General features: G+C 39.3%; 1 protein-coding gene across 2 annotated transcripts in view; it reads left to right on the forward strand.

Moving 5' to 3' along the window:
• Positions 1 to 6,568: 6,568 nt before the first annotated feature.
• The window catches only part of LOC131236805 (uncharacterized), a 52,223-nt gene continuing 43,177 nt past the window's right edge, over positions 6,569 to 15,614 (forward strand). For both annotated transcript variants that reach the window (XR_009166884.1, XM_058234258.1), the window contains exon 1: positions 6,569 to 6,948. Coding sequence is in view for 1 of the 2 variants with exons in the window: in XM_058234258.1 (XP_058090241.1) it covers positions 6,618 to 6,948 (331 nt within the window). In the remaining variant the exon portion in view is untranslated. The remainder of the gene's footprint in view (positions 6,949 to 15,614) is intronic.

Genomic DNA, 15,614 nt, shown 5'->3' on the forward strand with positions numbered 1-15,614 from the left:
TCGTCCATGGCAAATTTTCAGTGGCTGAGTTGACTTTTCCAAAAATAACTCGTGAAAATGCTAGACACTATGGAGGTGTTACACAAGAGAACACGCCTAGGGCCATTTGAGTTACCTTGATGCAGCTAAGAAGAAGAATATAGGAAGAAAATAGACTGGCATGTTGTGTTTGGATGCGCAATTTGATTGAATTCCAGTAAATATTAATCTAAAAAATGTAGAAAGGGCCCATTCGCATGTACCTTCTTTAGCATTCAAATTGAGGAACTGACTCCAAATTGCAGGCTCATTTCAAGCTGGCGTTGAGACTTGTGACATAATGGTATACAAGCAACATTATCGGTTTATGTCGTTTCTTCTTGATTAAAAAGAGAGGCTCACAATTCAACTCATCCCTGCATTCAAATTCAGCCTAAATTGAAAGGTTGGGGTATTATTCCGAATATATTTCTCTTCATATTTGTTTCTAACTAGTATCGACCAGGAGTGAGCTGAAAAAGGAAAATTCATTTAGACCTTCCATTCAGTAATGGCACAGTCGGCCCCAACTGCACATCAACCTAACATCTCAATTCTCTATCCAAACAGAGAAACAAAGAAAAAATAATTAAATGAAAGCATGATGTAGAAGCTTTGTTGCAAAGGCAGTCTTAGAAAAGAGGTAAGAGAGGAAGACTTTCCACAGTATTCTTATTCTTTTTCTCCTTTTTCGTAAACAGAGGGGTTGAGAAAATGTGCATGTTATTCCTTTTAATCTACATTTTCACACAGCAATAGGAACCCACACATCGTGATGGAGAGTAGCAGGAAAACTACCCTGATTGGACAATTCCAACTGTCATGTTGGTGGCGATCAAATGGACTGCTGATTTTTTTTCTTTTTCTTTTTCTTTTGAAAGACGAACTGCTGATTTTTTATTTTATTTTTTTTCTTCCTCTTTTTTTGTTTTGAAAGATGGACTGCCGAAAAGGAAATGTCCAGCGGTCAGTATTTGAGAGAAAAACAGATGGCTGTGATTGTCCAATAAGTGTGATTTTCTGAACTCTACTCCATAGACAATGTGCTTACAATTTGGATGATCTTTATTGGTACACCACGCATATGGTGGATGGGCTGACACAATTTAGTAAACTGTGGCAAACACGTTTTATTCTAGGCCAATCTACAATAGCAGATGTTTCTACAAATAACAGAAGTTGATTTGGGGTGACACGGTATCCTACCTATGGTAGTTCTGTTCCACCACTGGTGCACAGGTAGGACATGCTTCTGTTCCCACCAAATGTAAGTTTATATGTGTTATTTTTATTTTTTACACACGCCACCACACACTCACACTGTAGTGGGATTTCACCACCTATGGGTGCTCGAACCCTCAACCAGGTGTTGAAACTCTTGGGAGTCTACCACTGGAGTAAGAGCAAGGACCCCACGTTTAGATGTTGATTTGGAGTCCATCCAAACACTTTTCAAGTGTTGCAAATGATTTCAAGCCTTGTTTTGAAGCATACTGAGCATTGAATCAAATTGCAATAATTATTCGATAAGGTGAAAACAACCAATTCGTGATTACCATGCCCTGCACACTGAGAGACTCCCCTCCAAACTGCAATTACACGGCTTTTTCAAGTTGATTTGAAGGGAACATAACTACAGTTTGGTCATTTCCACTCCATTGAACAAATTATTGAAATCCATTTTGATAGTGCATTAGGTAGCGTTTGGATGCACAATTGAATTTCCCCTATGATAGCTAGTTCAATGGAGTGGAAATGACCAATAGCAATTACCTTCGTATTCATGTTGAGAGAATATGCTGCAAAATGCAATGAGGCATTATACAACACTCCAGCCCAAAGTTTGTACAGTACCGAAGTTAATTTTTATCTACTAGCTAATTATGCGTACGTATTATCTACTATCTAACTATGTTCGCAATAAACAAAAGTGATTGTCCTTCTTACTTCCCAATCAAACAAATGCAAATATAAATAGATTTCTTCTCTAATAATTTTAATAGCCTGGACTCTATTTAAAGCAATACTGATTTATATAGAACTTTTATCCAACAACTATTTCAATATAGCTTGGTCTCTATTTAAGGAATCTCTCCATATGTAGCGATAATTAATAATAACTAAGAAAATCTTAACCCTTGGCATTGGGCATCCTAACAATACACGCCCTTGAAGGGCAACTTGTACTCAAGTTGCAAAAGTTGAAAGATGAGCAACAAAGCTGTTGTACTTCTCCCACGTGGCATCTTCTCTCGTAAACATTCCCATTGCACATGGAACTTGGTAATGGCTTGATTCTTATACCTGAAGATTCCTCGATCAAGTGACTTATAAGGGGTCCACATAATAGCACCAAGATAAATAAATTTTTTAAAAAATAAAAAATTGGAGGGAGTATAGTTAGAGAAGGATCGTTAGTTCCCAATTTCTTTTTTAGGACCAACACATGAAACACTGGATGAATCTTAGAGTGTGGTAACAGTGTGAGTTTATAAACAACCAATTCTACACATGCTACAATCTTAACAGGGCCATAGAACCGATGAGATAATTTATGTGGTCTGCAATCTTCCACAGAGCGTTGTCAATAGTGTTGGAGACAGGGAAATACCTAATCACTAATATCGAAACTACGCTTTGTGCGCGGGTGATCTGCATATATCTTCATGCAATTTTGAACTAATAATAGATTATCGAGTACTCGTAGTATATGATCACGATCACATAAGCCAGAGCCTACGGTATGCACATTTGTGAAGCCCGATGCATAAGTTTCAATGCGTGGAGGACGTCCATATACTACCTAAATGGTGACATTTTAGTAGAGTTGTGGAAGAATGTGTTGTATTAGTACTCTACCCAAGGAAGCTATCGAACCAAATGGTGTGGGAGAATACCGGCAAAACATTGGACATATAGTTCAACAGATCCATTCAATATTTCGGTATGCTCATCTAACTGAGGATGGTAGGTTGTACTATAGCCAGTGTTTTAAATATCAACGTTATCGGCTGATATATCCCACATGTGTGATACGAAACGCACATATAGTGCCGATATATCCCATATGTTCAATTTGGTAAGCATTTTCAATTTTCTATCTTTTTTTTTTCTTTTGAAAATATGTTAAATCAGTGTTAAATAGTTACAAAGCCATTGGTTCTTCATGTTTTGTATGAAAAATCATGAAGTTGGAGTTTTGATTTCGATATCCACTGGTTCTTCATGTTTTCCATTTTTATTTTTTTTTCGAAAACTTCCTTTAACCAGCTATCTATTAAGACTATTTTCATAGTATTTAGGAGTATTTAAACAATCATCACATACACTCTAATTTCAAATTTTGAATGTCGGTAGTCCGATTTGAGGAAATAAAATTTTCCCAATTCTCCCAAATTGCTTGCAATGTTGCACTCTAAATATGAAATCAAACATGTATGAGGGTTGATTTATTGATTTGTTAAATCCTTGTCAATTTCTAAAAAATAAAAATCATTAGCTTGGGCTATATATATATATATATATATATATATTATTATATATATATATATATATATATATATATATATATATATATATATATATATATATATTATTATTGTTATTATTTTTTTGCTTTTTGTATCCTGGGGATGTTTAGGGGATTATGAAATATCTCACTTTGAACTCTAACCTCATGCTGCTTTCGCTATTGTATCCGCCACTTGTGATGAACTTTGATGTGGTCGGCATTGTCTAGCTTGGAAAAGTCTTTACCCTTCAAATTGGTAAGGCAAGAAGTAGCTCTTGAAAGAAATTCTTTGACTATTTGTACATTATTCAAAATGTGTTTGAACTTGCCCCCAAGATTGGGCAGGGGAGGGGGTTGGACTCTTTTTTGCTGTCATGCCCTCCTATTCCGGAGCTTCTCACAATTCTCCTTTGGCTACTTAAAGAGGACACGTCACTTGTATGTACTTTTATCTGTTTCATCTAGTCGATTGTAGTAAGCCCTTGGCCACTTTTCTTTGAAGAAGTCCTTTGACTTTTGGTGTATGAAGGGTGTCCCATTATTTTCATGGTGATGACTTGTAGGATTCCATGATGGCTGGTGACGTTGCTTTTTGGAGAAGTTGCTCTCACCCATTTAGTGAAAGTAATCAACGATCACGAGGATGCACTAGCGATCGTTGAATGATTTCGGGCACTTTGGCAATTGATGTTGATACCTCATTTTGAGAATGACCAGGATGGTGACAGGTTGTAAAGTTCATAAGTGAGCGTATGGATGTCGATACCCCTCTTTGGGCTTTCTTGTTGATTCTGAATCCTTCACGCTCACATCGTAGTTCTAGATATGAGAATCCACTTAATTACTCTGGAACTTTGGGAAAAGGACTCCAATCGGATTCGGACTCGTGAGCTTCTTATATCTTCTTTCTTGTAGTCGATCTATCGTGGTTTATTAGAGACTAGGACCGGATTTGTTAAGATTCCTCTAATCAAGACAATCGGGTCAAGAGTTGGATCTGAATCAATCCCAGGCACTCAACCATTCACTGTGGGATGATTTAGAATGTTGGAAAAGATAGATGGACAAGATCCATGACAATCCTGATCTCCCAAACTCTTGATCCCAATCGAAGTTCAACCCTTGAGGTATCAGGGTGATTTATCTGTCTCTTTCGATTTCCGTATCGCTAGGCCAACTGGATTTGTTTGATACTTTATCATTGGACTTCCAATCAATGGATGGTTTGCGATTAGCCGATGAATATATATATATATATATATATTGTCTCAGCTTAGGTTCAAACTGCATCCAAATTGTCTAGGACATAGGTCACGTCTGATCTCTTAATGCTCAAAACCTTCTCGATTGTTGCTGTCTCTCCAAACATCTCTGGGAAGATCTCCCATTTTGAAAGGATTGTGGGAGACGGCCTCACCGGGATTATTATCACCATATTCATGATAGATCCCTTCTCTCAGTTGGTTTTCTATACACGTGGGAGGTACGTTGCCTCATAAATGGACATGTTGATTATGGCCACATGACATGCGATGATTCATCTACTAAATGCATACTAAAGGTTCTATGCTATCACATTAATAATAAAATGTGTAATGTCGAAAGAAAATCGAACAAAGATCTCTTCTGGTGTGAGTACGTCTTACATCTGTGCCAAATATATAGTCTCACTTAATGACAATTTTTTATTAGATGATGTTAAGGCACCGAAAAGTGGGTCCTTACTCTTGCCCCAGCGGTGGACTCATAAGAGTTTCAACACCAAGTCAAGGGTTCGAGTACCCATAAGTGGCGAAATCCCATTACACCGTAAGTGTGCATGGGTGTGTGCGTGTGGAAAAAAGTCGTTGAAAGTAAAGTGGCATTACCAACAAAATAAAATTCACCGGCAGATTGGATCTGGCATATATGTCATGTGAATAGGAAACTAGCTTGTCACGAATAGAGAATTCTTATTTATTTCAATTGGAATGGCCACATTACCAATCATGATCCGGATTCATGTGCATTGCCCACTGCCCCACTGGATAGAAATCTGTCCAGCCAGGGTTATGTGGGACCCATTATGATATGTGGTTTTTCTCCGCAGCGCTTATGCATTTTTTGGACCCACTAGGATGTGTGGTTTTTCTCCGCACCGTTTATGCAATTTTTTGGACCCACTATGATGTGTGGTTTTTCTCTGCACCGTTTATCCATTTTTTTCAGATAATTTTCGGATGGGATGTAAAAAATGAGGTAGTTCCACGGCTCAAGTGGACCACACCACGAGAAGCAGCGGTGATGATGATGATGCCCGCCGTTGAAACCTTTTCAGGGTCCAATGATACGTTTATTTATGATCAAACCTCTTCGTAAGGTCACACAAACATCAATAATTCAAAGAAAACAAAAATTAGCTTTTATCAGGTACTCATGTGATTGTGGCCCCAGTGAGTTAGCTACAGTACGCGTAAAAAAAATAAAAAAATAAAAAAAGAATAAATGACCTAATAAAACCCATACATCAAAACCCATATCCATCGCCTACAGATAATGAAAAATATCAGTCCTCTATTTTGCTTCCGTCGTGACTCAGGATCCATCGTCTATCGCTGCTATCGCAGAGAACCATTTTCTGAGATGATCCAATGATTGAACCGTCCATATTCTCTTGACGACCATAAATAAGCTATTGTCATGCTCCATTGACGATCCTGACCGTTGATTTTTAGAGCCGAACTGGATCCATTGAAAAATTTCCTTTCATTTTTTAAAATTCACCTACAGATTGTGATGTTCATAAAAATACAATCAGTGCAAGTTTCTTACAATAGCCCGTGCAGAATAGCTCACACAATATGGAACGGTTCTGATGATCGGACCGCTCAATAGGTGGATCCCGGTTGCGGCGACACACCCTGAATGCTGCGTCGCGACTGAGGAAAAACGAACACATACCCTTCGTCTCTCAAGCGCCTCCATTTGGCGGTGACGCTCGACCCTCCGACAACGGCTTCGAAAATCCCGCTCACAGAATCAGAATCAAGAAAAAAAATCCCGCTCACAGAATCAGAATCAAGAAAAAAAGAAGAAGAGAGTACTGTAAATGGTACGCCTCATCGGACTTTCTTATTTCCCTCTCTTATCCAGTCGTCTTCTCCTCTTCCCATATCCTACTCTCCCTCTCGTGTCTGCTGCAAACGCCCGCAACAACAACAACACCAGGAACGGATCCTGCCCGCTCTCCTTCTCTGCAGAAGCAACAACAGCAGAAGCCATGAAAGCTCCAGTAGCGAAGAAGGTGAATCACGTGATGGAGACGTTCGGTGACGTTAGGAACGACGATTATTACTGGCTTCGAGACGATTCACGCTCCGATCCGGAAGTCCTTTCCTACTTGAAAGAGGAGAATGCGTATACAGATTTCGTTATGGCAGGTTTGTAAAAAAGCTAGGGTTTTCTTTTTCTCTTCTTTCTTTTCTTATCCATGCGGTTGTATGGTTTCTTTTTTAATGGCTGTGATTTTATTATATCATGAATATCTTTTTTTTTTTTTCCTCTTAGAAATACGGGCAATACTGTGTGCGCGTAGTGTGTACAGAGTCTCGGCGCGCACATCTCCCAGCGTCCAATAACGGTGGCGGGGATCTCAACGCGCATTGCAGAAAGGGCGCTTGAAAATCTGCATTTTGAAGTGACTGGGAGACACCCGCTGACCGTCTTCTACTGGCGGGGGGTAATGTGTGCCGAGACTCTTGGTGCTCACAGTGCGCATTGAAGTTGTGCTCACGGAAGTTTCCGCTTCGATAGATGCTCGGGCGTCGTTCGTTCTGTAGCATTTGCCGTGGATTGTTGACAGATTAGAAATTGCACTCGGCGGGGCCTCAAACAGTCTGATTGATGACATGCAAACTGACAGAATAATGACATGGGACCAAGGTTTTAAATTGCTATATTGGGTATCGCATCGTTTGCCACCGATACGGCCCTGTATCAGGCTGTTCCGGGCCGATACAGCCGTGTTGTTCATGGTCGATGCAGTATTTGTGGAGGAGGTGGGACCTGTGGAACACCGGCAAGAATGATCCGGATCTGTTCAGATCTGATGACGGTGGGCAGTGTGCAGTACACCCTGATTGACGGATCTGGATCTGTGGTCAAAAATTGCTGATGACAGTGAGGCATTCTGCATGTTCTGAAAGTTGTAAATGGGGCCGGCGATGACAAAGGTGCCGCTGCCGATGGGTTTGACTGGCGGTGTTGTCACTGGAACTGAGGATGACGGAGTGGCGCTGCAATAGGTTTTGCTAGAAAGGGGGTTCTGACCACGGACAGATATGGTAGTGGGTGGTGAAAAGAGGGCTGTTGATAGGTAATGGTGGACGAGGGTGCATTGATGGTGGTCATGGTTGTCCGAGGAGAGATGGATTGGCAGCATTGGGGTGATGCAACAGGAGTGCCAATGGTCTGTGGAGGCGTCGGCGGAGATGAGGTCGACACTTGATTGGTGGTGATGGTTGCACGGTTGTCTGAGCAGTGATGGAAACAGAGACAGAACCGCCACTGATGATGATGATGATGGTGATGGTGGGAAGAAAATACACTGGGAGCTGGTGTAGGTGGTGAGAGATTTGCAGAGGGATGTTGCCCCGGGATTCAGTGTATGTCCTGGAGGGCGGAGAAAGATCTGACTGTCAAAAATTGCTGGATCAATGGCTCAGATCAAAGATTGGCTCTGATGCCATGACAAATAATAAGCGACAAAAATGATTTTGAATAATTTTCTTTTATATTTTCTCTACATCAATGGTGTATAAATACAAAAGAGGTGTACAAGATACAATGATTATGAACGCTGTTCAAAGATGGAATTCCTAGATTTGGGGTCTTGATTGATAATCAGTTAGCTGGAAAATATGCAGTTGCCTAATATGATATGTATTGGTTTTGGACGATACTTTAAACCTTGCATGGGACCCAATGGGCAGTGTCCTTTGCAGTGTCTCACGTATGACTATAGTAGCCTAGGATGGGCTGTGTCCTCCACAGTGTCCCATGCACAGTTATTGTAGTGCATGGTGGAGCATGTTCATGGTGGAAATTTGACCAAAATAAAAATTGGGGCATTTAGTCAAGTTGTTTCGTAATTTACAGTTAGATATTTTAGGTTTATGATTGATTATTCTTTTCTTTATTTTTTAGTCCTTGTTTGTTTTCATAGTTTGGGAATTTCCATTTCAGAACTAAGAACTAGAGTGGCGTTTGGATGCACTATAGAACTGAATTGCAATTAATAGTCCAATAGAGTGCTAATAGAGTCTGAGGCCCGTTGGTTGTTGAAGATAGACCCTAAGAATTTGACTGCCTGGGCCATGGTATTCAAAAATGGTTATGCAACGGCCGTGGTGGCTGCTGTGTCACTATAATGGTGGGAACAAATGTGATACTGGGTCATAATGCTTGTTCTGAAAAAATATGGCTAACACAGGCCCCACATTCATGGGTTAGGTCCTTGGCCGAACTTTCCTTGTGGGCCCCAAATCCATGGGTTCCGCCTCACATAAGCAACCCGCTTCACATGGACTCCAAATCACATGGGTTCTGCGGGCCGCCCACCCCGAGTGTGCCCCCGCATCCCACAGGCCACCCCACTCAAGCCCGGTGTGAAAATGCCCCCGCATCAATCACCTCCGGTGAGGAGTCTCGAACACGAGATCTCCTGCTCTGGTACCAATTTAATGCAGGACAATTAAACCACTTGCTCTAAAAGCTTGAATTGATAGAGCATGGAGAATTAATCCCTTTATCTCATAGCCCAGGCCCCATATCTATGGGTTAGGTCTTCGGCCGAAACCTCCTCGTGAGCTCAAACCCAAATCCATGGGTTCCGCCCCCTCGTAGGTCCCAAATCCATGAGTTTCACCCCACACGAACCACCTGCCTCACACGGGCCCCAAATCATGTGGGTTCCGCGGGCCGCTCGCCCTGAGTGTGCCCCCGCATCCCATAGGCCACCCCACTCAAGCCTGGTATGAAAATGCCCCTGCATTAAATATTGTGCAGCATGTTATAATTGCAAATGAGATAAAAGTCAATGATGCAGTTCATTTCTTCTCTCATTTATGCAAGTTCCAAGTTGAGGGTTATTTCCTCTCTAGGAATACAAGGAACAAGCATTGGTTATTATTATTATTATTATTTTGTCATTTCCTCTTTATGAGGCTGAATGGATGTTTGCAATTCAATTTGATTGTAAATACAAACTTGGCCTAATGTGGTGGATGACATCCTGACCATTTTTATGGCATTATAGGATTGTCTGAATACTGTTTCTTATTGATAGATTTGTTACTGCTCATGCAATTTCTTGGTTTATTTAAATAAAACTTGCAATCATTGAGGGTATAAATGAATGTTTGGCAAACTAGTGTGAGGAATTTCCCAATGTTGGGTAAATTATTTTTCAGCTAAAAGCATTAGGCTTTGTTTGAAATTTGGATGCTCAAGCGAATTGAATTTAGGTTGCTCAGTTATAAACTTATAATCAAAGAAGAAATGTACTCAGTTATAATCAATGTTCGAAATATTGGTATCGTGTTACATATCGCATTCTTGGGATACGGATACGTATCGGTTATCGCATGGGATATATCGGTTATATCGTGTAATGCATCGATGTTATTGGAAACATGGGGAAACACTGGGAAATTGGTTGAATTTTTCAATGAAACTTCGGTGATTGTTAAAAAAGGCATCAATACACTTATAAACAAAACATTACAAAAAATAAGTACACATAATAGGTTTTCTTTTTATGGGGTCCTAAGTATGGGGTCCTAATCTATGTGTTGTCTAACTGAATCGATGCAAGTATATTCAATGTCTATTCATATAATTTATAAATGTAAGAAGACATGTGGAACACAAGTGATGCATTCAAAAGCAAAAGAAGAATCACTAGATTAGGTTACATACATGTTTGATTTGATGTTTAGACATGCAAACGATTTGCGAGAAATTGGGAATTTTTTATTTTTTATTTTAATTTTCAGCAACTCGGTCCTTCTTCTCCAAATCTCAAAATCGAAGCTCCCAATTCACGATTTTTCATGCAAAATATGAAAAATCATGGATTTGTAACAATTTGACATAAATTTAACATGATTTACAGAAAATAAAAGGATTGAAATTCGAAAATGCTCACTAGATCGAACATTTGGGATATATTGCACTACTTGTGCATTTCGTATCACATTGGTGGGATACAAGCTATATTGTGGGATATATCGGTCGATATCGTCGATATTTAAAACATTGGTTATAATTAAAGAAGAAATGCCAAGGAATAATGTTTTGAAGCATTCGTACCAAGCAGTATCCTCAAATGGAGTTGCCTTCCTTGTTTCTCTTTCTGTCCAACTTGAAAGTAATACAATTACAATTTAAAGTGCTATGCCTCTATGTGAATGCTAATTCACAATATGGTTATTTCCACTTTCTTAGACTAAAAAGAAGGGGCCTAGGCATCGGTTGGATTAGAGAGTGGAATTGAACCTCTTATGCAAATGGTGGTGGAGATTTGACTACAGCCCGCTGGAGAAAAGTGGCGAGCAAGAAGCATGGATCTTCAAACAGGGATTGGGATCTAGACCCTTTAACTGGAGCTCTTGGCTCTAGAGTATGGGGAGGCTAACTTAACAAAGCCTCGGTGCAAAGTGTTGTGGTGCTGATTGAAGGAATCAGTTTTGAGTTAAACTGTTGCGATAAAGTTTGCTTTGGGAAAGATGCTTGGGTTGAAGACAGACAACCTGCTAAAAAATTCCCGTGATTGTTTTGGATTTTGTTGAAGCAGAATTCCATGCTTATTGGTTTTGCCTAGTAGGTTGGGGTCAAATTTCTATGGAGGATTGCAATTAGAAGGAACCTGAAAGGGGAAGAAATTGATGACTTTCAATCTTTGTTGGGTTTTGATTTGGCAGTCTTGGCGCCTACTTGAGAAGATGGAAGTGGAATGCTTTTGAGAGGATTTCGGCGTGTTCTATTTTTCATAAGATTAAATTGGTTTTGGCATGGGGAGGTGGCTCACACCAAATTTGTTTGGCACTATAAAGTATTATATAGAGTTATAGGGAGATGGTGTACTTTTATATGTCCTTTTATGTGTCTTCGTGTGTATGTATGTCATAGTGTTTGGTGCTCCTGTGGAGTACCTTATTGTAACTCTAGTATTATAATAAAAGAGTGTGTGGGGTTGGGAGCCCTAACACAACCATGTATTCTTCAAACTTCTTCTTCTTCTCTCTCTCTTTCAGGGTGTCCTGTATTCGTTATGATTTGGCCGTATCGGCTGATACATAACGGTAACGGCCGACACCGTTACGCGATACAGGGTTGAAACGGGCACCCCCCCGATTCTGTGACTGTAACGGCTATTACGGGCCTAAAGAAAATAGGAAAAAGAAAAAAAGAAAAAAAGAAAATAGGAATTCTTTCTTTTCTTCTCCTCCTCCTCTTCCTTCTTCCTCCTCTTCTTCTTCTCGGACTGTTACGGCTGCGGCCGCAGCTGCGGATTCTTCTCTTCTTCTTCTTCTTCTTCTTCTCTCTCTCTCTCTCTCTCTCTCTCTTCTTTCCCTCTTTTCTTTTCGGTTTCCCTCTCTTCTTTTTCATTTTCGGCATCGAAAACGGAATGGACCACGCACTTAAATTTTATTTTATTTTTGTGTTTTGCGGTGCACGCTGAACAGTGCACTTGCACTGTTTTGTTACACAGGTCTGCTGTAATGTTTATTTTCCATCTAACTTGTTAATTGGGTCACACTGACGTGGATGAAGGGAAAACACACATGTCAGCTTGATCTAAAACTTTTGTAACCCCCAATAAATTTTTAATGGTGGAAGTTTAATTATTGTTGTTTCTTATAGTGTGGTCCACCTGAGCTTTGGATCTGCCTCATTTTTGGGCTCATGCCCTAAAATTATTTGGCAAAATGGATGGACGGTGTGGATATAACACATTCATCACGGCGGGGCCCAAAAAACTTTGACACTCATGTGCTACACTTCACAATCCGAGTCCCGCCTAATTCGGGCCTTTAAAAAATTGTACATGAGACATGTATTAACTTAAAATTTACCAATTAAATTATGAACTGTAGTTGCTAACTCACAATGCCAAAATCAAATTGTTTGAATAGTTTTAATTGTTAATTTGTGGACGCTTATTTTTTAAAATAGGGTCTTTTGGTTTTTTTCATGATTCACTATCCAATAAATGTCCACCAATTCATAAGTGGGATAATAATGCCAATAAATTGCATGAATTTGAGGCTGATTTGGGGCATGGATTGGTCCTCCAAGTCAGCCCCAAATTAGCAACGCCATCTACCTGAATTTAATTTCATTTTTTAAAAAGAATTATTGGGAGAAATGATATCAAATTGTTAAGTATATAAATTATATATTTAGAAAATTAAATATATGAATTTTGTAGTCAAATTCAGGTTATCTGGTTCATAAATTCATCAGACAGTCCGATACAACTTCTCACCAAAGAGTAGACCGTTACACCACCATAAACATGTTCCAATTTATAAATGAATGCATATTTGGAATGCTTAGGGCCTGTTTGGGCATTTGCGTTATGGTGGATTACAACGGATGGAATTGAGCCGGCAACAGCATTTATGGACGTCAGTGGACTGTCTTGGGATAGAAGTATACACCTCTATCCCAGGATGGGTCCGACTTTCTGTTTGGAAATCAGGGGATTTGTTTCATCCCATGGGATATCACGGTGTGGGTTGTTTGGATTGCCATGGGATACAACACTTTTTTCAACGGTTGAAAATGAATATTTTCCGATGGGTAGCATTGCACCAATTAAGTGGCGGCGAATCAAAGGTTAGGATCGTTCAACCATTCTGATTTTGGGGATTTTGACTTCGATGCAGTAGCTACCACAACTTGGTTTAAGTTGAGTTTTTGTATGCCACGTGTACAGAGAATTGATTGCTTGTGTATTAGTGTCATTCGCTGGCCATGTATCATATAATTCCCATGGAGTAGTGCCCGTTGCATCTGCCCGGGGCACATGTTCGGGCACACAGATAAACCTGTGCCCGGGGTTGATCAAGTACCACAAAGACGTCCATGACAAATCTACTTCGTCCAACTGTTTTTAAAGACCACAATTGGATAGGAAAAAATGAAAATCAAGAAGATACAAAAATCATGTGGTCCACTACAAACAATACAAGGGGAAAAGAAACGTCCACCGTTGAAACCTTCATGGAGCTTAATATAATGTTCATATGACATCCAAACCGTTCATATGGTTATTACCACTCAGATAAACTTTATAAACAAATATCATTATGATATGACACTTATGTCACCCCAAGCATTCAATCACTACTGTTTCTTGAGGTATGGCCCACATGAGTTTTGAATATGAATGATTTTTAGATTCCTATTTTGGATTTTTCAAGGAAATATCTGTGGATCCCACATAGCCCCGTGCACAGATATATCTTTTGTGCCTTGGGGCACATGCAATCCGCCTTCCATTCTAACGCGGTAGATAGATCTGGTTAGTGAGCACCAACTATCGGTAGTCGCTTCTTCTCAAGACTGTGTGATCTGAATCGTTCATATAGAAGATAATATTGGAATCATATTGATAGAAGTTATTCACTGTTCACCAAAATGAGAACTAGAAACTTCTTTGTTGACTGTTGATTCTAACCCATCCTTATACGGACGTGAAAAATAAGCTGGATACGGAGGTTAACATCTGTCTAACATAAGCTGAAATATTACCACAAAAGGCATTGATTCTTCCACTGATACCTATCTTAGACTCAACGAATACGTTACATGCTCAAATCATATCAACTCCTGAAATATCCATAAAAAATTCCTGAACTTCTTTCACGTTGCGTCACTCTCCCCTACCAGATGACCGCAATGTTTATGTCATGGTGATTAATCAGATTGAGACTCAACCGGGAAAATAAAATGTTCTTTGCGAAAGCAATATGAAATGAATGTCGAATCATTATCTCGTTTTTTTGCATCTTGGTAAGAATTCTGCAAAAAAGAAAAAAAAAACCCAACAAGACAATACTTTCTCATAAAAAGAATCCTCTACCAAGTGAAAATGATGAGTGTGTATACACACATGTCTATATATGCCTACAGACTAAGAAATCAAGAAGACCCATGTGTGTTGTTGGTTGTTATCAACTGTAAAAAAAAAAAAAAAATAAATAAAAAAAAAACAAAAATCAAAAAAAAAAAAACCAACAAGACAGTACTTCCACGCAAAAAAAATCCTCTACCAAGTGAAAATGATGATTGTGTATACACACATGTCTATATATGTCTACAGACTAAGAAATCAAGAAGACCCATGTGTGTTGGTTGTTACCAACTGATAATAATAAAAAAAAAACCAACAAGATAGTACTTTCTCATAAAAAGAATCCTCTACCAAGTGAAAATGATATACACACATGTCTATATATATGCCTACAAACTAAGAAATCAAGAAGACCCATGTGTATTGTTGGTTGTTACCAACTGTAAAGATTTTTTTTTTTAAAATTTAAAAATTAAGAAATAAATAAAGGTTTGGATTTTTACCATGAGAGTGTGGATAGGCAGAGAGAGGAAAGTGACTTCAATTGCATTTAGCACATAGACATCATTATTGAAAGGGAATTAAAAGGAAAGGTGGTTTTCAATCTGCCTTAGTTCCAACTTCTCTTCCTATATATACATGATTTTGCTTTTGCCTTTTCTGTGAAATGATTTGGAAAGAAGTGGAAATTCCTATTTCTATGAAAGAAACAAGATTGTTTCTCATATGGGCCACGACATGCAGGGATACAGACAGCAAAATGCCCACTTGAAGAAAGGGAACAACATCCCATTTTCAATTACCACTGTTCTTCTTTAGTGGTCTTAAATCTGAGTTCCTTGCACCATAGAGATTGATTTCATGTTTGTGTAAAATGGGTGTGTGAAAATTCCACATGCCTTTGCATGCATGGCTCTTGTATTCTTATTTATCCACAGTGGAACCCTCATTGTTGTGCCACTT

Source organism: Magnolia sinica, chromosome 2 (genome assembly GCF_029962835.1).
Source record: "Magnolia sinica isolate HGM2019 chromosome 2, MsV1, whole genome shotgun sequence".
NCBI classification, from domain to species: Eukaryota; Viridiplantae; Streptophyta; class Magnoliopsida; order Magnoliales; family Magnoliaceae; genus Magnolia; species Magnolia sinica.